A 26,017-nucleotide genomic window follows, 5' to 3' on the forward strand; every position below is an offset into this window, starting at 1 on the left:
AATTTGCAATGAGAGAGGAATAAACTGAAAATATGACTGTCTTTGGGAGTCTTATCGACTTTCACAAGAGAAGAGAAACACAATAAGGAATAAGAATGTACAAGAATGCAATTCTGATGTACTATTTTGCTCGAATCAGCCCCAGATTCAACCTTTCACCATCACGCTCCCAGCATTTACCCCGAGCAAGGAACCCAGAGCCAGGCTGTTATCCTCCTCTCCTCGGAACTGGCGTCCTTATATCCCGCGGAGGCAGCCGTGAGGGCAGGCAGGAGTTGCATGCAGCGAGTAGCGTCTGTGGGGCCTGCCTCATTATCATGAGGAGGCTGGCCGAGGGCGCACTCTCAAGGGCACCCAGTGACTGAGTCGCCCTCACTGGAGGAGCTCCGGTCATGGTCTGATGAAGGAGGACGCCTGGCAGACGAAGAGAGACTCGACTGTACAGTTGCTCTGACACACAACTTACTCATGCCTCTCTCAATTTCTGTTTGTCTGTTTACTGGCTTTCACTGTTCTGCTCTTCCCTGTTTTTATCTCTCTTCCGCTGCCTCACACACATGCTGTGTTTGTTCAACTCGTACAGTATCTGTATGCACACGTATTCCCTTTCTCTGCCAGCCCCCACCTTTCGCTCAGCACCCTTCGGCATTAGTGCCTCTCTACACACCACGGCCGGGGTCTTGGCTTGCCTCCAGTGCTAATCAGAGAGAGTCAGTCATCAGCTCGGCTCAGTGCCTTACAACTCACCAAAGAAACACAGTATGATCAAAACTCACACTGACTCCAAACACGGGGCGGACCAGTCTGGACACAGCTTGTGTCTTTGGGTAATGAGCGTGGACAAGATGGAGTAGGAGCAGAATATGCCCCCCCCCCCCCCCCCCCCCGTGACAAATCTCCTCAACACCACAGCTCTGTCAAAAAGATCAGGAATGAGGAGAGGGGCTGAGTGGAGGGATCAGAGGGGATTGTTCAGGGAGTACATTGGGTTGAGGTGGAGGGTTAGTCAGGAGGCTGAGGTCAGGGTGATATGAAGGGATGAATTGGGAGGAAAGAGATGGGGGGTGGTGGTGGTGGTGGTGGGTGCAGTGGGGAAAGAGCTGCCAGGGCTAAAAATAGCCTGTGCCTCTGCAGAGAGAGAAGAGAAAGGGAGCGAGCGAGACTGTGGCAGAGCAACAGTGTTGTTGTGTCTGCCAGCAGGATTGATCTGTAGCCCAGTCCTGCTTTGAATGGCCCCTCGCTTCTGAGGAGTTTACTCTCACTACTGCGGCATTACAACTTATTATTCATGGCTGCTTCCTGTAAGTAAACGCTGAGTTCCTTGAACCCGACAGACAGTGTCCAGCAGCTTTACTAAAACAGATAATACACAAAATAAACATCCCACACAGCACTGAAGAGAGAGTTTAGAGAGAGGTCCAACACTGCAGCTCCCTTGCTTAATGCTTTATTGTTGCACGTTGTTATTTAGCACCTTATTACTTTTTTTTTTGGTGCAAATAATACAGTATAGAGGTGTAGGTGATACATCAAATGAAAAAGACTGAATAAATAAACAAAGAAACATCTATAATGACGGGCATTTCATACAGGGCACAATAGTCTTGCTGTGTTATCCCTTTAGAGTTCCACAAAGTATATATTTTACAAAGAAGCATTGAAGCTATTATGATGGAGCCAAACACCTTTCTCAGGCATTTAATGTTATTTTCTATTTATCTGTCAACACATCTGTCATCGGTATAATGTCTGTTTACTCAGCTGGACAGCTGTGTTTACAAGACTGCACCCTAATTCTTTACAAATCAGGTAATGAAAGGAGTCAGGAAACGATTGTGAAAAGGAAAAGACATTTACTGGATTGAAAATAGTATTCATGACAATACCTACAGTACCTACTGACCAACTAATAACACTTTTCTAACCATTACAGTCATATACCAAAATGATACGTTTTATATTGTTTGTATGTTGCAGTATGATGAAAATAAGATCTCTAAACATAACACAAGCACGACAAAGTTACACTGATCCTACTCATGAACGCATCAACCTCTGCCTCTAGCCACACACTCTGACACCTCACAGGCATGCACAGAAGAGGTGGCTCCATGTGGACGAGTCCGAGGCCACCATGACCCTATGAGCAGCCCTCAGGCGTGGCATGGTCATCTGCTGCGGCTGGTCAGGGGTCTCTGTGGGCTCAGAGTCTGGGTTAAACACACATCTGATACAACACCAGGCTCGCATCTATCCTACATAAATCTCCGCTCTGCTATTGCACACGGTAACAGGTATAATGCATAATTGAACGCTTACAGACCCACATATACAGCATGTACACTTGTGAATGTACACAGAGCGAGCGCGCAAACAAGGCCACGTGTTTGCGCTAATACACCGCAGACACGCACAAAGTCGGAGAAATTCGCACTGACTCAAAGTCCTATCAGTAAATTAAATCTCTCATGCTGAGTGGACCAACACATTCCAAGCAGGAGACACACACTGAGGTCAGGTGATGATCTCCAGCCTCTGCCTTACATCAATCTTCCTCCGCTCATCTCCTTGGCTCTCCTCACCCTTATCTTGATCTGTTTTCTCTCTCCTCCCTTTGCCACATCTCTCCTCTTCCTCCCTGCCTTGTCTTATCTTCATCTTTTCCTATCTCTCTCTATCCTCAATACCAGTCTCCTTTCACCAATTTCAGATTTCAGCAAAAGCAGCGGCGCGTAGGTTAGATGCCTACTATTGCTACAGAAACCGCCCCGCTGCTCTAGATTACAATGTGACTTTGTCTCCTCGCCAGGGCTACAATATCTGCTCGTTTTTATGTCTGACCAGATACATGCCTGCCTATCCTTTGTTTATATGTACGCCTGTCAGACTTTGAGGCTGTTCTTCTGCCACCGTGCTTTCTTGTCATCCCTGCATGCTGTTACTTTAATGTCATCCATTGCTTGTAGTTAAACATTTAAACTTCAAAATATTCACTGGAGTGAAGGTCGGAGCCTTTAAAGCCCAGAAACTTCCTCACATGTGCAAAGGACCTTGGCAGTGGATTTATCCCGTAACGCACAGGGTAACAATATGTTATTGAAAAATGGCTGCTCCATAAAGGCTGTCATATGTAGCGGTACATGTAAATGACGGACTGTGTTCGCTGGGACTAAATCTTTTGAATTTGCAGGTGTGAGATCTCTCGATGGAATGGCTGAGACAGGTTGACATTTGAGTGTGAGACAAGCGCTCCATCATGGGTGGGGACAGATTACAGTCATATTCATATCTCCTCTGGACACCTGCTAATGATTTTATAATTACAGAACACACTCTGTGCCTACGCCTTGCCCCGGGATGTGCACACAAGCACGCAGAAATGCACACGTACACACGCACACACACACACACACACACACACAAACACTGCACCCCTTTCCTGGCCTCGATAGTCTAGCAATCATTCGTAGCCCCAGTTTCCCTCATGGAAGCTGACATTATATCAAACACAATAAAGGATTTCATTTACTGCTCTTCATTAACCCACACACATCAGCTCATAAGGTGTATACACACACGCACACATACGCACACACGCACACAGCTCACTTAATGTGAAAATGTAACCAGAATAAAGGCAAAAACTAAACAATGTGATTTTGCTGCAGGGAATATCTGCTTTGTAAAGTTTGCAGCTCACCTGTTATGGAGCTATACGTTATAACTCCTTTTCTTATCTCCCCTACTCGAGTCTCTCCTCATGTCTCTACCTATCTCTCCCTCTGTCTTTCTATTTCCACAGCATCCTTATATCCCATCTCTACATGTCAAATGGTATGAAACTCAAGGCATTCGAACCAGATAAACACTCAGCCATATTGCCTTGTGAGACCTCTCCACTAAGAGGAGGGAATGAAATCCTTCATGGTAAGCACATACTCGTACACTTTGACTCCTTTGAACACACACACACACACACACACACACACACACACACACACACACACACGCACACACACACACACACACACACACACAGGTTCATTACAATCTCTGTATGTTTAAATGACTGACATTCAATTTCATCAGGAGAATAAAATTTAAAGGAAATATATGCACAAGGACATTCGTACTGAAAGGAGAGATGTCAAATTGAAATCACAATATGCCATCAGAAAACAAATGATTTCCGCTCATTTCCTTTCCACGTTAGCACAAGTGTTAAAACATGAACTTGTGAATAATGATTTCAACAGAGGTAAATTAATCATAGACATGTTGGAATTTGTCAGGGATCTAAAAACACTTTAACCGCTATGATCTTGAATGGTCGGGGCATACTGTGAATATAATATGATTTCTTGTTGTTTTTTTATCCACAGGATATTAAATCATATCCTTGTTTGGGCATATTGCTTGTTCACAGAAAGGTTAAAGAAGGTATTTTGACAACTAATATTTATACTAACTCCTCTCCAGACAGCACTAAATGACCACTTTCGGATGCTGTTCTGTGCGCATGTACGACATCCATGCTCTCTTAAGTGAAGGTTTGGAGATTAATTAAACCGGCGTGCAAAAGTAACAGGATTCATTATGTATGGAACACGTACTTCACATCATAAGAATTAACCAGTATATTATATTCAGTGTCATCTCTGTAAAGGTTCTCATTTGTCCAGGTCACTGAATTATGTCACACATTCAAGTGGCTTCATTAATTTATGAAATATGGATGAAACCAATTGCTGAAAAGTTCCAGTTTGCTTTAAATTGGAGGAAAGTCTCTCCTTGCTTTAAGAAGATAAGGAATGTCCTATTAATAAAGTATGCATTGAATTAATTTCATTATTTAACTTTTTAAATAATATGTTTGTGATAATGCCTTCAGTTATTACGTTATGCACTCTTACATTATATGCTCTTAAATGATATGCTCTTACATTATATGCTCTTACATTATATGCTCTTACATTATATGCTGTTACATTATATGCTCTTACATTATATGCTCTTACATTATATGTTCTTAAATGATATGCTCTTACATTATATGCTCTTAAATGATATGCTCTTACATTATATGCTCTTAAATGATATGCTCTTACATTATATGTTCTTAAATGATATGCTCTTACATTATTACACGTAATGTTTTGGCCCCTGTTATTGCACAATTGTTTTACTTGTACTGCACCTTGTGACACTTTGTCTGTGATAAGTGGAATATAAATACACTTTACTTACTTACTTAACTCAACTTCAGACCTACCTCTGGCCATTAAATCTACTGCATCTCCCTCATTTTCATGATCTTCATCATCATTGTTCAGGTAAATAAATTCATCTGGCAACAATTATGAAAGAAAACAAGAATATGAACAATTAGAAACTCAATTATAGTAACATAATTACCAAAGTTTACATAAACAGTGTTCTTTACTTTTCATAGCCAATCTTTGAACACACCTTGTTGCAGTTGATACCGCTTCACCCTTTATGGTGTTGTTTTTTTCTCATTTGAAAAGTTAACCACTGACGATTCCAATATGCCTCTTTATAATGTCAAGTCAAAAAAGAGCCAACCAGCACACTGGAAATGAAAACTGTTGGCCTGAAAGCGAGAGGGAAAGAGGGAGAGAGGGAGAGATGGAGAGAGGGAGAGAGGGAGAGAGGGAGAGAGGGAGATAGCTATTGAGCGAGAGTGAAACTCAGATAAAGGGGTGCATGATGGAGGCCTTGGGCGCGGCTGCCTCCCTCTCTCATTGGCATGCTCCGCATCTCCAGGCTTTCAAGCGATTAGGGAGCTGCTGAGATCATGGCGTCCAAGCATAGCTCCATGCAGATGTACATTTGTATGCCAATAAACAAATGTGCCCCCAGATTAAAGCTCAAATACGCAGGACAAATTCAGCAAAGTAAATTAATTTCTCCATGCACATCTCATCATTGTCTTGCTACTCTTCAGACGGAGCTCACGTCAAAGATTCACAAACATGCGCAGCAACTCAAGAGATGGAAGAGGGAGTGAAGGAGCAGAGAAAGAGGGAGGACAATAAAGAAAGAAGAAATTAGAAAAGCATTATTTAAGGAAATATTAAGGTTACGCATGCCATGGTTACATTTCATGCCCCCAATTTCACCCAGGAATCTGCAAGTCTTGCTCTATGAATGTCTCTGTAAACATCCTGCAGGTCACATAATCCTGTATTTCTCTTTTTTTCCTTCCTCACTCTTTTTCGCTCTCTTTCTGTCTGACACATCCTCTTGGTAAAAGCAGTTAAATCAGTCTGCGAATATTCCAATCCTGTGATAACGAAATAAGGCTTTGTCCTGCTGCACTCTGGGTAATGCTGCTCTCCATTGTTGGCTGACAGGGCTCCATTGAGGAGCAGGTTTAAATGCTGATAGAATCACAACACTGCATGGACACAGTGCCAGATAAAAAGCCTATCCAACACGACACACGCATGCCAACACCTCCCAAACAAGCCCCCAATCTGATCAACTGAGGGGAAGCAGGAAAGAGGTGCTGTAATAAAATACAGCACCTCCAAATAAAGACAAATAAGATAAACAGGCCGGGGCAATATGAACGCTATCATTGGATTCCAGAGGGATTTGATAAAGCAAATGCAATTACCCACGTCTAACATTTTTACAGCATTTGTAGCCAGGGTGACCAATCACAAAAAACTGGTATTCAGTCCCTGTCCAATCACACTGCAGCCTGGTAGACACTGGAGCTCCACATACATGTGTGAAAGGTTTCCAGGTTGCATTTTCCTCTAGGGTTTAATACAGCTTTTCATTTCACTGATGTTTCTCAACAATTCTACCACTGCTAGTCCATAGAGGCCTGAGAAGTCCCCACTCCCTCTTTACAGGCTGGCTGAGAGTGTCCAATCAACAATCAATGCCGACCAAAGGGTAACCTGTTATTTTCGACCCCATAATCATTTCCATCAGATGCGTTGCTGTCCCTCACAGTGATTTGAACATTCAAATGACAAAGGGAAGCCTGCTCTAAGATATCTGCGGACAGGCTCCAAGGACAACAGGGATAGAATAGACGGAGTAAACGCTATAACCAGAGCACACAACTCCCCTCTGCTACAGCAAAGCCCCCCCTCACAAACTGACGACCTGCCCACATCTCTTTAATTGGAACTCCTTGGTTGGCTGGAACACAAGGAAACCTCGGATAGGAAATATAACGTTTTTTTTGTCCGTGAACATCCCTTTTAATTGAACCTGGATGAATGAATAATCGGGACATTACATTTCTGACAATAGTGAAAAGGGTGTTTTAAGGCACAGGCCATGAACCACATTATCCGCCCTCAAGCTGGGAACCATTGCTTTTGCTCTCTTGTCATTTCCCCTCTCTCTCTCCCCTCATTTCCTGTCATATCTACTGTGAACTCTAACAAAAGGCACAAAATGGCCAACATTTATTTTCTGTCAATAAATCAATCAATGTATGGCTCAATGATTTAAAGCTATCAGCTTTAAAACAATATGTGTCAATGTCGAAATGATAATTTATTGAAATGGAGTAAACAATAACTACAATACAATAAACCAATCAGTTTGTTTCGCTTTCTGGTTTGACCAGCAGGGCCTTAAAAATAACATTTCATGGGTGTTGGCCATGTTTTGAAAGGGGAAAATCAAGGCCTGCTGGATTTCTTTCACTATTGATTCCCATCTCCTGTGAGGCAGGGGGATCGATCGGTAGGATTTAGACATGGAGGCTACTCTCTCAACCCTCCCGGCTAGCATGCTGCATCACAGTTGGCCAATCTGCTGCTGATTGAAGGCTTACTGACACACCTGCACTTTTCTTCTTCCCTGTGCTCTTTTTATCTTCGCGTTTCTCATTACCTGCTCCCGTACTTCAGTGATTCTTCCATTCTGAGTCATTTCAGACTTTACCAAAGTCCCCCTACTCGAAAGTAGAGATGCATGAGTCTTCAAGAGGTCTCTCTTGAAGCAGCAGAGTAACATTAGAGATGTGGAGAAAGAGGGAGCGAGAGAGAAAGTCGGGAAGAAAAAATACATAAAACAGAGAAAAGGACATTTCTACCTTGGAGAGCACCGCTTAAGCAAATTACAATGGTCTGCAATCAAGAAGCTGAAATTACCAACTGGGTCACCACAGCAACCAATAGCCTCTTCAAAGCTGTGAGTAGAGCAGCAGTTGATATAAAGTGAGAGAAAGCACCAGGAGAGGAGACGACAGGAGAGCTCAGAAGGGAGGAGCTGCAGTCCAGTTGAAGGTAAAGTCTCGATTGAAATAATACTAATGAATTAATTGATCAGATCATGTTTGATCCCCACAGACACAGACCTCCAACCTTTCTCATGTGTGTGTGAGCATCTATTACAGATGCGTTTCAACATTGATACAGGTAGAACTCAAGCCAGTTTCTGACGCATCCAATCCATCAGATACATTTGATAGGGAGGAAACTCTGCTAAATTTACACTGTAGGAATTATTTTTCACGTAGCCCCTCCTCATTTCTTTCCCTTCCAGTGGTGAGCAGATGGAAGTCCGCTCCATGGCTCACGATTCAATGATAACACTGTTTATGACTTTCATTACGTGCTCGGCAGTCTGTCTAAGCACAGCCATAAGGAATAGAAAAAAAATAGCTCACAATGAAAATATATGTAGTTTATTTGTGATTATACTGCATGGCTCTGCTCCGTGTTTGAAATAAGCACTGTGTATATGTTTTTTTTTAAAAGAGCTCAGATAATACCATATTTCCAACCTCTGCCTCTCGGGCGTACGACATGTAGATCCTTTTTAGTTTTGGTAGCTGTGGTGCTGACACATGATTGTGGTTCTGCTTTAGAAAGTATGCATATGCCATTATAAATAAGGGACGAATATATTTAATTTAGGTCATACAGAACAGATACAATTAGGTTAGTGATTGAAATGACAGAAGTCAGTACAGAAAAAAAAACTAAACCACTATGAATCAATTGCAGATAAAACACCACTTTCTTGCCAATTATTTTGAGTCAGTTTAACAGTTGGAGGAAAAAAACATTTCACAATTCAGCAAAAAATCCATGTACTTGGACAAATAGTCAATTTCTGTCTGTTTTAGTGAACCCAGTGAGCTGAAAATAGGGGTTTAGCAACTTTTCAAAATGACAAAAAATAAGTAATTAGATAAAGAAAGTTGTACATGTGCGAGATGAAACAAACCCCCTTCATTTCATGTCTATTTTACCAGAATCAGAATTTAAATCTGTCAAATGCAGCTCTCATAAGACTAATGTATTCTGTGGCTAATGGAGCTGGTAGCTTCGAGGGCTGAGAGTCGACACAATGATTCTCACTCATTTCCTCTGAAGGGCCAATTATCTCAAATAGAGGCACTATGAAAGGAGCCAAACTTGGTCAAGTGAACAAACCCTTGCAACTCTAGCTAGCACCCTTAGCACTTAAGGTCATGCTACACCACCTTGGGGACCTATTGGGACCTCAGGGCAGGGCTCCAGACTGCGACCAAATGGTCGCATTTTGCGCCTAAAATTAGACACAGTGCGAGTAAATTTTTCATCAACTCGCGCATGCGCGACCAGTAAATTAGCAGATTTTGTTGTTGTTGTTATTAAATATTTTTGTTGCTGACAAACTTGTTCTACACTTCAGCCCACTATAGTTAGCGGTAATGCCTGAATGACTGGTTTGCTAACCTTAACTCCAGAAGAAGAAGAAAGGAGACGAAAACCGAAGAAGAAGGCTGGCCTGCCTGTGAGAGCGGGGGGGGGGGGCCGCAGAGTGAGAGGTCAGAGGTCAGAGGGGATCCTCACCACCGAGCAGCGTCCCCGTCCCCCGAGTTGAATCTCTGGGTCAACTCAGCCGACACTCACATGTCTGCCCCTACAGACTGATGTTCACGGTAAACGCATTCGATCAGGAGCGCGCGAGGGTTTTGATAAAGTTAGCGGAAGGATTTATGTGACAACATCCGGTTTTGCAAAGTTAGCGGAAAGAACCACGTGAAACAACATCCGTTTTTCAAAATAAGATGTCGACAAATCATACACGAACATATAAAAGTAAACAATGAACTGATTTTGTATCTTTATAGATCGTTTCTGAGATTTAGCTTAAATTATGCTAACATTAAAACATTTTTACTGGACCAAGGAAGAGTTTATAAAAATTAGTCAGTCTATTGTATGTTAAGAAAAGTCCTGTATATAGATTTCCCCAAGAGTTCCAGGAAATGAATAATGCAGATGTGTTCCATACATATCTGAAATCCCCTACAATAGCAATCAAACAATTTTAATGTATCAATTAGGACATTTTTCAAAGTAAAAGTCCTAAATGTTTAAAGAAATCGGTAATTTATTTAATGTTTGAGTTGCTTTATATATGTATTTCCTCATAGTCCTAGGCAATAATGCTACACAATAAATAGAATGCTTCAATCAACACCGTGATCGGTGATCGGTATTATCGGATCGGAAGATACTGATTTCGGTGATCAGTATTATCGGTGATCGGCAGATACTGATTTCAGTGATCGGTGATCGGCACCAAAAACCTGATCGGTGCATCTCTAGAAACCAATAAATGTTTTGATTGGCCACATCGAAGTGCAACATGCACATGCTCACGGTATGTTTTCTCTTAAAATATGTTGAAACTCAATACAGTAACTTCTGAAGAGTTCTCTGTTGTGAATGTTTTGCAGTTCATGAAGGCAAACAGGCATAAGATTGTATATTGTCAAATTATTTATCAGTAATACAGTACAAATGATGGGAAAACTTTGCAAGTCGATTTATAGTGTGCGCCCCTAAATTTTCTGCTTGCGCCCCTAAAATTTTAAGTTAGGGGCCACTGTGCTCCGAGTAAAAAAAGTTAGTCTGGAGCCCTGCCTCAGGGCAATACATTTTACTGAAATACTAACTAAATGCAGCTGCAATTGATGCCAACTAAATATTTTACAGTATATATTTAAAGACATTGGCAGGATATGAATGAGAAAAACAAAAGTTGTTACCAGTGGGATGTCGGTTGTAAGAATACTATTTGTAGGTATTACAAAAGGTACCAAATGAGGAGCAAGACAGAGGTCACATGAATACTGCTGTGTTATGTATGAGAGTGGGTGGCTGAGTAGAAATGAAGAGAAAAAGAGACAGAGGGAGAAAAAGAGAAAGACAAGGAGAGATTGTGTTGTCCAATGATGAAAGGCTTGATTGATTAGGGAGTGATGATTGCAGTAAATGGCCTGGAAGATGGCTCCATCTCTGTTTCCCGTCTTCTCTGTCTCTTATGCCTTCTCCCCTCAGTCACTTGCTTTCTCACTTACACCTCTCTCTCCCTCCGTGGCTCTCTTTGTCACCCCCTCTCCCTGGTTTCATCATGGCAACCCATCAACAGAGTGCCTCTCTCCCCCTAATGGCACCGCTATTAGTACTAATGCATTTGAAACGTACAGCAGCTGCCACATCACAATCTGATGGAAAGTACAGGTCTTCCTCCGATCTCCACAATCTCGGTTCTTTCTTTCATCCAATCTTGTGTCTCTGGTCCAACGTGTTGCTCTCATGTCAACCGTCTTTCAGCTGAGAGACAGCGGTCATCATCTGTAGCCATATGATGAGAGAGATGAGTGGTTGAACAACTGATTGATGATTATGCAGCTGATAATATATTGTTGCTCTAAAATGTGTTTGAAAATGATGCTGACCATAAACAGTTTTCGAATCAGTAAAATTAGCTTACCGTAATTGGAATCGTTTAGGAAATGTGCCATCTTGCTGAGACTAAAGTATACAAGTTGATGGTGTTTCTATATCTCTTTGTGCAGTTTGGTGGTATTGTGTGTTGCAGGGGGAGATTACTCAACTTTATCTTAATGACTAAATGTTTAATGAATCAAAGGCAACTCTGAAAATGCATCTTTTGACCTGCAATAACTGATTTCTTCGCCACTTGACAGCAGCAGAAACAAGTTGCGAAAACAACACTGACACATTATTACATGTATATGGTAAGCAGACACAGAGCAACACTAGCATTCGTTTGGAGTAGTTTTTTTGGCCGCGTGATGAATTAATGTTCAAAATTCACCCTCATTCACTGTGTTTGGTCTCCACCAAGAGAGATACATATGTGTCTTAAAGCTACTAAATTCTCGACTCTTTTAGGCCAAGCTTACCATTTACCATTTATCAAACTGCATTCAGACATCTTAAAGAGGCATCTGTACAACTCCTCACCTGTCACCTTAAACAAAGCACGGCAACCCATTTTAACAGAAAATCCATAAGATTCTGTAAATTAATTTGTGAGTCATAATTACATTGTGATCAGTGAGAAAACAATATATTCACTGATATATTAACTGTAATTTACGGTATCCAAAATGCTCTTTCAGATGTATATCATAAAAAAGCTGAATGGATTCTAGGGATGCACTGATCTTTAAAATAATAATTTGGCAGGCAGCCAGTATTTATGTTCTCATGTATTCCCCTTTTTCCAGGAAGACAAAAAATAAAACTGAACTGTCAACTTAACTTAACTGCGTATTGTGTGGAGCATGTAGTCCCATGGGAGGAGGCAGAACAGCAGGGCTGGAGAGCAAGGGTCCTGCCAGAAGAAGTTGGATGTTGGGAATTCATGGCAACATTAACGGATGAGACTGATGAGGGACCTAGGGATAAGTGGACAAGCCCTCTGCCATGCCATCAATGACATATCAGGGGGGACTGAGCGGAGTAGCCATTGGCTCGAGCTGAGGATGAAAGACCCCATTGGGTCTAGCAATTAGGCTGACTAGGCAGATGCAGAGGAGGTGGTACTTCATATTCATGGCTCAGAGGATGACCAGCTATCTGGAGAGAATCAACCTTGTGGACACAATAGTCCAAAAAGCAGGCATCCCAGGGTTTTATGGATGTCTTAAACACACAAGCAGGATTTGGCACAAAATCCAGACTGCATGCCATTTTCCTTGACCTTGAGAACGTGTTCGGAACTGTAACTCACGTTTGACTTTTTCAGGATACCGGAGACCATTACACATCTAGTCATGTGCTATTTTCAAGATCTCCAGTTCTGTTTTACAATTTCAGACTTTACCACCACGTGACACCACACAGAGATTTGCTTAATGGCAGGGTGTACCATCTCCCAATTGGTTTTCACCATGGGGATTAAAATCATCATATGGGCCTCCAAGTGGGTAGTGGGTGATAAGCTGCTCAAGTCTGGAGTCCGTCTCCCACCCTTCGGGGCATATATGGACGACAACAACAGCACCTTGCTTCTGAGGTAGCTTGCCAGAGGCCAGAATGAAATGCAAGCCATCACATTCAAGAAGCATCTTACACAAAATGACAGAACAAAGGTTCTACATCAGTCCCAACAGCATCAGAGAAACCAAACGAGGAAAATAGTGCACCTCAATACGGAAGGACACTGATCAGGTACACAAGCTTAGGCAAGAAATCTACAATGACATCAACAGATCGATGCTGCCTGGCAAGCTGAAGATCTGCTGCCTGAAGTTTGGATGACTAACTTGTTTGACATTTCCCTCACAAGAGTCGAGAAATGGAAGGAACAGCTAGCTCTTATTTGAGGAAATGGTTTACTTCACTTTGGCTGGCTGACTGTGTCAACACAATTGTATTATTGTAAAAATGGTGTTTCTGTAAAATATGTAAGAGTGTAGACCATCTAAGTGTACATATATGTTGTTGCACATTTAGATATTACCTAAAACATTTAAAAATCTGGTAAAAGTCAAAGGACCTTGGTAACATAGAATCAAGTTGATTCCTAATCTCTTTATAAAATATAAAAAAATATAAATGAGTGATATGCTGATGCTATCCACAGAGCTCTGCTTTTTAGCTCCCAACTTTCAGTTTGATATTTGGCTCTGAAGTTGTTCTCCCTCCTACCGATGAGAAGAGCAAAGCAGCACTGAAACGACTGTGTCGCCTTGGGATGACTCTGTTGCCAACACAATAGTCGAGTGTCACAGAGGGATGGGCACCTGACCTTGAGAAATCAGCGACAATCCAACACTTTAATGTCCATTTCACACACCATTTCATGCCAATGGATTTAAAACCCTGAACGACCATCATAACAGTTGTTACGATTAACATTGTGACATCCATAATGTCCAGCAGTTGGGATGGTCAGAAAACTGGCTCTGCAGTTTAGGCAAGAAAAAGCTTGAATGTATGTGTGTGTGTGTGTGTGTGTGTGAAAGAGATCGAGGGGAAGAGTGAGGTCTTCCCATTGCTACGGTAACAGCTGTGATGGCAGCCGCTATGAGGAAAGGCATATCATTGAGTTTCTATGATGTCACTAGTTTGGCGAAGCGAGCAGATGGGCTGGGCCAGGTACTGAACCTGCCGTTAATAAACAGATGCAAATAAATACCCACTAAATAATAAACTACTCCCCATGCCCCCCTCCCCCGCACGCCCCCACACTCACTCACCCACTCAGAAATTCTATCAAATGCACCGTCACTCATGCATAAAAACCTATTCTCTTTATTTGACAGACTGCTTCACCCGCAAGTTTAAGATGCAACGCATTTCTCCTAATATGCGCAAAGAGCATGCTAATCTAATTAGAGTGTCAGTCAGCAGAGTGCTCACCTAAAAATAAATTAGGAAAGCACAAAATCTACGAACAGGAAAAATCTTTTTGCAAAGATGTGGCATATCTACCCCTACTAGGCCCCCAAACTCCCCCCTATTTGTGAGATGTTTTAATGGTTTCAGTCGCCCCTGCTGAGATTCATTACCTGGCCTGATTATAAAGGCAAATTAAATCAGCTCCAATAGATTATTAATAGAGAGAACCTTTGGGGTTATTTAGCAGTATTTGCAAAAATATGATATATTCCAACTCTTTTCATGCCTGATTAACCCTGTAAGACCCAAGCATAGAAATAATATCTAAATCTTTTTTTAAAAAAGTCAGATGATGTTGTAAGAGTCTTCTGATGCAGATAATGAAGGATTCATTTAAAAAAAATGTTTTTGTAAGTTTTTAGGGAAACGTTGTAATATTGCAACGTTGGGCCTAGTTGGTAGCAGAATTTCAGCATTTGCTCTCCTTGCTGGTGGCATTCTGAAATGGAAACAATAGTTAGAGAATGTTCAAGTATAACTAATTCCAATGCAAATTAATCCTATTCAGGCAATACACTCCACTGATGGCACACAATACTGTCTGGCTAGCATAATGTGCTCTCTACTTACATTTACACAAGGAAAATACAACCCCCCCAGAACTCTTACATCCCCATATTCCAGAACATTTACACCTCTCCCTGAACAGTGCATTATAAATGCAACCACCATATTCCAGAACATTTACACCTCTCCCTGAACAATGCATTATAAATGCAACCCCCACATTCCAAAACATTTACACCTCTCCCTGAACAATGCATTTCCCCCTGAAGGGTTATTTGGGAGTTTTTCCTGGTCCGATGTGAGGTTTTGGGGCAGGGATGTCTATGTGTACAGATTGTAAAGCACTCTGAGACAAATTTGTAATTTGTGAAATTGGGCTATACAAATAAACTGAATTGAATTGAATTGCATTATAAATGCAACCCCCACATTCCAGAACATTTACACCTCTCCCTGACCAATGCAAAATACATGCAACTCCCACATTGCAAAACATTTACACTTGTCCCTGAACAACCATCCTCCAAAGCATTCTACACACATTATCTGGCTTGTGTAACAAGGAGATATTTGGGCAAACCAACAAAGTCCAGATTTAAAAAACAGTTGACTATATCTCACTGCGAACATAGAAATAACATAGGGTTTGGGTTACCCTAACCCATTTAGAATTATTCAAATATGGTCTAACCTTAAAATTAAAACAAATAACCATTTTGTAAAGTGTGAATCATCAAATACATTATATTTATCCTGTATCTGAACATCCGAGAAGTGGAATGTCTCCATGTAGTGTGCAAGGTGCACCTGCTATTTTAGCTACCATTTTCACCCAACGTTGTAAAATTACAACAATGACATAACAAGCTGAAAATCTAATGTGATGCATTAATTCCACAATAACTTAGTATTTACATGAACTACATATTCTAACAATCAGCAAAAAAAATATTTCATGGAATTTACTTACTTCAATGTTGATATAACCAGTTGAATGAAACAAGGAGATGTGCTTCCAGGAAAGTTTGCAGGTAGAGTGAGTTCATGGCCTTATGGCCACACCTATATACACATTTACAATCCAATGGCATTGCAAGGCAAGACAATAGGACCCATTGACGATGTAAATATGGTCTTTCCCCAAAAAACGTTTTTGCAAATGTGTTTTTTAGAGAGATAAAAGTGACGTTGTAATATTACAACGAGGGGTCTTACAGGGTTAAAGCCACATGCAAATAACAAAAGAGATATATGAATGTGATGGAGGTGCAGAGGGTAATGGTGGGAGCGATCCGGGTGACTGGGGAGAAAGAGAGATGGAAACAAGAAAATAAAAAATAAAAACAGAAAGGAGGAAAAGAGAGAGAGAGTAGATTTGACGGGGACGATTGGATTAAAGAGAATGTTGGCTTTTCCACTTGAGGAGACATTGATACCATATTGGATGCAGCTACTTATGAACAGGTGTGCAGTGTGTGGTCACTGTGACCCAGGCTCCACTTCCTGCATGGCTGGCTACACATCCGATCGAGGTGCATCTGAGGCAGGCATCAACTTCCCTCCGGCCTAAGTTGAAGGGACAGCCGCACTGCAGCTCCCTCACTCGGACCAACAGGGAGGGAAGGGTGCAGCCCAGCCACCCGAAGACAACAGCTCCAGAGAGTAAGCAACCATGAAAAAAAATTGACTTTCCAGGGAAGTAGGCCTCATAATTATTCGTTTTGAATCAGTTAAAGCCTTTTTCTCAAATATCCCCCAGGAGGCGCTGGGTTAAAAATCCATTTGCGGCAAGTGTACCATGACAGCGAGCTCGTCTCCCTGGAGACAGAGGATATGACAGTAGGGATTGTGCATGTGTATCTGTCGGGTGAGGCTTTCTATATATATGTGTGCATGTGCATCAGTATGCATGCATGTTCATGGGGCATTTGAGTGTTTGCAAATGTGAGAGTCAGTTGAGCACGCAAGCTCCCAAACACACAGTGAAACACACAGACCAGCGTAATACCATTTCTCCTTTGTTTTTTTTCAAGAGCGGATCTCTTGTGTTTTAAAGGTCAGCTGCACGAGAATACAATGTTCAACTTGCTGTATCCTGTGAAACAAAACAGACAGAAGGCTCTTTAATAATAATGAGGATTATTAAAATAATAACCGCAAGAGTAAGCAATTATCGTGTGCGTGCATACATGTAGGACCGTGTTTGTGTGTATTATAGTTTTTTCCACTAGTCTAAAATTAGGCTTTATTACCACATTGTCTCTGTGATGCTGATCATATTGTCATCAAAGAGTTACAAATGAAATAGCCTGGAAAGGAAAAGGAAAAAAGAAGGAAGAGATCTCGGAGAAAGAGGGAGAGGAGCGAGTGTCCTACTTTACCGTTACACCGTCTTGCCATACATGTTCCTTCTGAAGCTGCTCCGCCTCCCTGGCCAGTTTCTACAAGGAAACACAAAACAACAGCGGTATGGGTGTCAGAAGTCAATAGGACAATGATTTGTGTGTATGTCTGTGCATATGTGAGAGAGACAGACAAACAGATGGGAATATGGCGGTGACCTTGTTCTTGACAAAAACTGGTACAGCTGTAAATGATCTGGATGATTCAAAGGATTAGGGAGCGCCAAACCAAAAAACACTGTCCTCCTTTATCAGTCCAAATGACAGTATCGCACAACAAGCCAACAACTGCTTGTACACTGCCACTAGGCAAATCAGTTACACACAATTGTTAAATGTTTGAAGAAGCTGCACATTATTTCTCAAAATTGCCTTTGGTTAGAAAGTTCCTATGGGAGGTATCAGCATTATTTAACAAAGCTATGGACTTATTAACATTTTAGACACTTGATCAATATATATATATATGTAATTAAATACGGGAATCTGATGACCATTGGCTGAAATGTTGTTACATATTGCTGAGGTGACATTATATATCAGAGTATTTGTTTGACTGACAGCAGAGCTGAAAGGGGTATGAGATAGTACACCAACGCTCAGGCACACAGCATTATCATCAGGGGAAGAAGATACACACCCGCGCAAATCCATACTGACTGATCTTGACAGTTGCAGGGTTGGTTTTTAAGCCATGTGTACTTTCTCCTGGCTTGTTTGACAACAAATTAGCATGATACTGTCTATACTGACATTAGCTAGCAAAGTAATGTTTGCTGATTTGTAGCTTTAGCTGCTGTCAAGTTCTAAGTGTATTACAATGACTTAATGTTGGCAACTGAATCTTCTTGCATAGACTGAAACTCAATATGTTCTACTCGTATTAGCATTCTCGACAAGTATCAAGCATCTCTAATCAATGATGTTGTCTTCAAAATGTGCTTTAGTAGTCAACAATTATTAAGCATGATGCAGCTTAGGTTTATCTCTAAATAAGCTTAAAGTATGTAGGCATCTCTTATAGGAAGATATGGTGAAGCCGTGGTATCTTTCTCCCTCCCTACAGCCCTCCCTCTCGTGCCTCAGCAGCTAGGGTGTTCTCGGGCCTTTAGGGGGCGATCTTCCTGTCCTGTTCCTGTTACCGAAAAGTGTGATCAGCCATAAAGTCCCAGGGGGCCAGGGCCCTGAAATTACTAACCCTATTTAGTGTCCTTCAACAGTATGAGCTCATTCATCTGTGGAGCCACACTGAAGGAACTAGTCCCCTTCCACTGGAGGCTTTTTATCTCCCAACAACACACACAACATAAACTTTCATTATGGTATTAGCTGTCCTATTTCTATTAAGAGCCCCGCCCATCTCAGTTAGACCCTCCCATTCATAGAGACACAAAAACACAACTGCTGCAGCTCCACCTCCTTTTAAACACATATGTACAGTGTGATATCAATAACCTAATTTGTGAAAATCTGGATTCATTTAAGTCCTCTATGTCATTATGTTTTGCATTGTTCTTCTAATCACCTGAACAAGCATTAAATAACAACGATACGATTTATTAGATTTCCGAATGAGATATTAGGCAACTGAAACAATGAAATGAGGATATAATTATCCCATTTAAATTATTACCAAAGAGTCCATCAGTAAAGACATCATTTTGTTTCATAAAAGAGGGTCAGTCTTCCTAAAGGGCAGCGCCACATGGTAATCTCTTGCTGAAACTATCAACACTACAGTCTTCAATTAGGGATAGATACTGAGCAGCTGAACAAAAATCTCATTGAATTTCCAGCTCTTAGAGATTAGTCCGAAAATGAAAGCCAGTTTTTTATAATATGCAAAGTCTTTTTGAAGACATGAAAAGATAAGTTGCATTTGATTGAACAGTTTCCACCATTTTTTCCCTCAACCCTCTGTCATGATCTTTGATCGAGCAAACCTTTCATCCCTTTGGCTCAGGCTTTTTCTCAGCATTTAATCTGTCAGTAAGAATCTCTACTTTTTCCCTTTAGAAAATCCATTTCTCTCCCCCAGAGTAACCCACGTGTCTTTATTTCCAGTTGTTTGTTTCTCCAGCTGCTTCTCTTGTGGTATTTTTCTCCCTCTCTCCCTGGAAGGCCTCAATTTCTCTGGGACCCTATCTCTTCCCTAGCAGCTTAATGCAGTCCCCCTGCTTCTAAACAGCCATGCGTCTTCATGTGTTGTTCCTTTCTCTGTGTTGGCCCAGATGGATGGGCAACACAAACAGCCCATGAATCAGAGTGAGAGATGTGGCAAGGTGGGGGGCAGGGATATATCATCTATGCTGGTGGCTGGAGCCCAAGCAGCTTAGAACACTGGATGAGCATAGTGAGATCAGCGCAGTACAGCACAGATAAGCTCAGTACAGGCCCACAGAACACTGCAAATAACACTACAGCACACAGGCACAAAGAAACGCGAAGAGTTGACAACACGAGTATGGCATTCTAATGTTATTGCCATTGTAACCTTGACACAAAATGCATTACATTGGGCAATTTGTCAGCGAGCCTTAAGGCAAGGTCACGATTCCATAAACACAACTATGTCATGGATAGGAGCAAACGAAGTTCCTCCATGTCTACACACTCAAAAAAACGATTCAAGCCCTTCTTAGAGGTGACACATTTAAATATTGTTTGATACATTTAAATAAATCAATTACAAAACGAAGATATTTATATTGAATGGGTGTAATACAAAATGTATGAATACTTTCATTTATTAGATTTATTTAGGTTACACTCACAAAAACGATTCAAGCCCTTCTTCGAGGTGACACATTTAAATATTGTTTGATACATTTAAATAAATCAATTACAAAAATAGATATTTATATTTAATGGGTGTAACACAAAATGTATGAATACTTTCATTTATTAGATTTATTTAGGTTAGATGGTGTGCGTATCAACTCAAAATAAATGTGTTTCATTGAGGACTACCCTTTGCGCATGCGCCAGCTGAAAATCAGTTGTTTACATGAGGTGAAGACTCTTTCAGGGCTGTACGGTGGTGTAGTGGCTAGCACTGTCGCCTCAAAGCCAGAGGTCCGTGGGTTCAATTCCCAGTCGGGGCGTTCCTTCTGTGTGGAGTTTGCATATTTTGTTAGTTTATATTTTGAGTTGGACAAACACAAATTAATTTAATTTAATGAATATCGTTATTTTATTTGAGATGTATTTGATACAAATGTGTTGGACTAACTTAATTACATTTTATTGCACTGATGTGCTAAATTTGAGTTGGAGTTGCATATAATTATTGGATGGAAAACCTGCCAACAATTTAATTGAGTTCATCCAATGAGTCATTTCTTTGAGTGCAGCCTTAAACAACACACAATGGAGTCTGTCGCGTACGCAAACACTGTACATAATGATGGTGATAGTGTAACTGTACAAACAGCAACAAAAAAAGCAAAACTAAGCATTAGGGGGGTTAGGATCTTTAATATTCCGAACTGTTCACTTTGCTCCTTTCCAGAGGGAAGCAGTTTAATCACTCGAAGTCATGTTATTTCTAGGGGAATGACAGCACACAAGGGACGGACGGCGTCATGCTGTGGTGAGTGCCAACTCGACACTGGGCCGCCTGATTGCTGCAGCCTGTTAGGCCCTTCCACTGAGCATTAACTTAAAGGGCACTCGGCACACCACACTGTTGTCTGTGTGATCTGTAGGGACACTCCACAACAGCCCTACAATGTGAGTGTTTGAGTGAGAGGGCACTTGAGAAAACGCGACGCAGACTGTACATGTGATTGGAGCCTTGAATCGAGGTACTCAACATGTTCCAAATGACCCTCTCAGCTCGCTTTCTGGGAACGCTCAAGTCACCTTGGGGTCCAAAAGACTGCTTCTTGATGTATGAAACCATATGAAGTCATATTCATCAAAGACAGTGCAAAGAAGCAAAAGTTCAATGCAAATTGATGTTTTTAATGGCTACTGACTTGTTCATTTTACATAAAAATGTCCCCACTGTGTCATGGCCGTAAGCGCCGCTCAGTGTTTTGTAGAAGTGCAGAGAGGTGCATTGTCATGCATCAGTTGGTCCATTAGGGGGCAGCACACTGAGCGTACCAATGAGTCCTGCAGCAGCAGCAGCACGAGCAGCCAGTGGAGCCTGTCAGAGTGAGAGCAGTTGCTTTAAGCTCTTCATTCTGTCTTCCCCACTCGGCCAGGATTAAGGCCAATCATAGAAATCACTGAGTCAGAACCGTCCCACAATAACAGATGGAGGGACTTTCCACTCCAGAATTTTAAAACATCACAGACAAACTCACTTTCATTTCGCCTCGCACCCTCGCAACTGCAACCGCCGTCCCCCACCACCACGACCACTTTTCATTCTCTCGCCATCCTTTTATTACTCCTCTTCTCTCGGCTGTTTTATCCTGCCATCATATGCTGTACTCCATTTCTCTCCATCTGTCTCAGTTTACTGCTCTCAAACTTTCTCCCTCCTCTAAAGAAATATTAATTCCAACAACACAGTCACAAACCAACTTCAAAATGTTTAATTGACTTCACATAGCACAGAACTCGTTAGGCATGAAATGGGAAGAAGCTTGAAACCCTACGACATGTTTGTTATTACTTGCATTATAACACAATCTTCTAAGCAGCGTAGATGACTTCCCATTTCAAGTTCAAGTAACAAACTACTATGTAAAAAGAATAGCCTCTCTTCTTCAGAGTGGCCAAACAATGTTAAATTCCACAATGAGGAGAAATAATGACCCTTAATTCCAGCTCCCTGGTTGGTTAGCTACTAGTAGCAGGGTATTGTTGTCCTTATGAGCCAACTCTGACAGGGGATCTGCATGGATGGGTGGGAGACCCTGTCTTTGTTCTGTGATCAAAAGCTCCCCGTGGCAGGCCCGTTTGCAGTTGCTGTGTGTGTAGTGCTATTGTAGCATGTGCTGAGATAATCCCTGCCTTTGTCCCCCCCTCCCCTGATAATCTTCCCCCTCCCAAATGGAAATGTTAACAATTTATTTGTTACTTTTCCAGAGCAGAGCGTTTAAACTACACTCTGCGGTTTCCACGGAGACTGGATCTGGAGGATGCGAGCCGTCACCTTCCCGCGGCAGCAGCAACTCACCATCTTTTATAAATCAAAAACCGTCTTTGTACACGCCACACTGGCCCACAGAAACACCATGTTTCCACAGTAGATTGCCACCATCGTGCTCAAGCCTGTGTAGTATAATTGGAGAAGAAAGGCGGCTGTCTTTACTTTGGAACAATATGGTAGCTCTCTGCAGCCCAACTCCCTCATTATCGGTCTTCAGAGCGACACTGAAAATAATCCACCTTGATCATAAACTCTTGTGTCTACTTTTAACTTTTTAGAAGGGACATAATCAAAATACTATTATGTTAAAAGCATTGTCACAGGAGCTAATTAGCTAATCTAATATGTTACTGACCGCTGACGTATCGCCATAAATACAATATAAATTTTCAGGGGCACTTTTTATTTAATGTGAGATACAAAATAATTTGCATTTAGCTTATTAAACCATAGAGCCTTTGAAGCTAAGTGGAAGACTCATCATCACAGAACAGGGCTAAATACCATTTTAATTCCACAAATATAACTAACACTGTCAATTCAATTAAATCTCCTTTGAGAGGAATGCTAAAAAACAACATTATCACATCATTTACTTTACCTGTACTCAGGTGTACATATCCAGCACACATTTAAATGACATAAACGGTCAAACAAGGTGACAGCGGGATCATCGTAGTGAGTCAACACCACATAGACATGCAGCCCGGACGTCTGTCTGGCAAGGAGCAAAGTGTCCTACATGCAGGGGCCAGCAGGGGGCCCAGGATGAGCGTGCAGGCAGGACCAGGACGAGCCCAGTGACACGTGGGTGTCTGGCTGGTTGGGCTCACTGTCCATTGTTTGACAGATAGTCACAGACATGCCCAAACTGCTTTCCGGCTGTCACTGGTATCAGTCAGACTACAGAGACCGAGTGAGAGGGGAAGGGAGCCTAAAGGTGCCATTTACAAAAAAATAAGATTCAGACGTCTTGTTTCTCTAGCAGCCCATGAGGCATTGACCTTGCAGGTGACTGAGAAGGAGAACATTGCGAACCCATTCTTTGGTACAAGCGATAGCTACACAATAAATAAGTGACATTCCACCAGAAAGCAACGGAGCAAATGACTGCTCTTTTAGTTGGTGCGTCTGTTAAAACGTGTGTGCGATTGCTTGGACGACCTGCTTGTTTCGTCCGTCTCTTCAGCAGACTAAGTGGGGAGTAGCAGAGCGAATGTCTCCTTGATCAGAGGTGAGAGTGATGTATGTACACAATCTGCGACACAAACACAACAGACCGACACTGAGAGCTGATGCTTCCTCTCAGCTACAACAATCTGTTATTTGTGTCACATCTTGACAAAAACTGTAGTTATGCCAAAAGCACACACATTACGTAATAACACACACACACACACACACACACACACACAGGGCATTAACAGGAAAACAAGGGCAGCGGCTGAAACGCCTCAGCATCTTGTTTGAAAAACAAGCGCATTTGTCCCAGCATATGTGTGTGTTTGTGTGTGTGTGTGTGTGTAGGTGCGTGCGTGTGAGCATTTGTGTGTTTAATGCATATGCACGTACACATTATGACACACTGTCAATCATAACTGGTCACATTTTACACCCACACAAACTTAATTCCACACACTGTACACTTGCAATCAGCCCTCACTAATCAACACGCAATCAATTATACACACATTAGTATTGTCTGTGCCCTTTCTTTTGACAGGCTTAAACTGTAGGCAAGTACACGGAGGGTCAGATGAGTGTTGTTGAGACAAATGAGAAAATTATTAGACTTATTATGGTGGGGGAATTTTAAAAAGGCATTATCAGCTCTAAAATAAAATTAAAAGTGTTTAAAATAATGTGTGATTGGTGATTTTGTCAATTTTTTTCTGTCATATGAAGTTCTCTACATTGGAGAGCAAAAACGGCCAATACTGATTCAGAGATCAGCGGGAGGGAAAGGGGGCGGTTGGAAAGAGAGAGATAAAACACCATAGGAAGGTGATTTTCTTTTTACACAAACCAATATAATCTCAGTCCATCAGTTTAGCAACCTTCCTTTCACCTCGCCACAGCACGGTCTGCAATTCAAGGGCAAACAGTTTATTTTTGCTGTCCATTATTTTTGCAGTCCATTTTTTGCCCTTTACTTTAATCATCCTCCCTCTTACTTTAGATTGCTGAATAATGGAATGAGTTACACATCCATGGCTTATAGGAGGGTTGTTATTCAACTAAAAGGTCATGATGTGTTACCAAACAGATATTTTATGAAGTCTTGCAGATTTACCTCGCTCCCGCCTCTCCTTTTACTCTGCTACAAAGAAAAAGTGAATGGTATCTGACAAAAACCTTGTCAAAGTGCCGGAGAGTCCAGTGACAGCAGCTGGTGCTTGACAAAGTGTATCATTGACATTGTGTGACCAGGCAATTGTTTGGGATTTACACACACATGCTCTCACATGAGTACACACCTTCAGTCATATTCATCCATGGACACACACACACACATGCACACACACACACACACACACACACACACACACACACACACACACACACACTTCCAGCAGATATAAAGGAGGAAAAACGTGCAGACACGGACGTCTCTCAAAGCAATTACAGCAGATTGAAACCAAATTAAATTTGAAGCCCGGAGCAACACCAGCTCCTGAACGTCTATGACAGATACGACAGGGGAGGGAAGGGAGAGCTGCGGGCCCAAAGGGTGGAGGGGATGCTGGAGAGAGCGGCAGGTGTGGGTCACAGAGGAAGAGAGAGCTACTTGGAGAGGAGAGCAAATACAGACAGAAGTTGGGCAGATAGCAGGCCTCATGCAGAGAACAGCAGGAGGGGTCTCTGTCAGGATTTGAAGGCCCATGCAGATGATTTAGCATGTTTTAGCCTATTAACTGGACAATTTGTATTGGATAGGTTCCTGTCAACTGATTTCGAAAGCGTACCATATGTTTTTGGATTGATTTTCTAGCTTCAGGGCAGCGCTGGTTTATTTTTATTTCAATAAGGAGTGAATTTTGAGAGCCTTTAAAGTTGCTTGATATTGGTAATCCATCACAGAAAATGTTTTCTCACCTTTATCATAATGCGCTGACATCTACTACCGGAGAGCCGTCTGGGGAACAGCAACCTCTTAAATGCAACAAATGACCAAAGAATTCACACTATCTATTTTCTTGACATCCGTGTTTGCCTATATTGTTTGTGTTGTAGCTCCTGAATATCATGTTTTTTTTGCAGCAGTGATCAGAAGACAATTAAAAAAT

The 26,017-nt window shown here is 41.7% G+C and overlaps 1 protein-coding gene across 3 annotated transcripts in view; it reads right to left on the minus strand.

The window, feature by feature from the left end:
- cacna2d2a (calcium channel, voltage-dependent, alpha 2/delta subunit 2a) overlaps positions 1-26,017 on the minus strand; it is a 146,883-nt gene that overhangs the window by 60,321 nt on the left and 60,545 nt on the right. For all 3 annotated transcript variants that reach the window (XM_056436377.1, XM_056436376.1, XM_056436375.1), the window contains exon 4: positions 17,603-17,662. In XM_056436377.1, the coding sequence (XP_056292352.1) occupies positions 17,603-17,662 (60 nt within the window). The remainder of the gene's footprint in view (positions 1-17,602; positions 17,663-26,017) is intronic.

The sequence above is a fragment of the Pseudoliparis swirei genome, chromosome 18, assembly GCF_029220125.1.
Source record: "Pseudoliparis swirei isolate HS2019 ecotype Mariana Trench chromosome 18, NWPU_hadal_v1, whole genome shotgun sequence".
Classification (NCBI taxonomy): domain Eukaryota; kingdom Metazoa; phylum Chordata; class Actinopteri; order Perciformes; family Liparidae; genus Pseudoliparis; species Pseudoliparis swirei.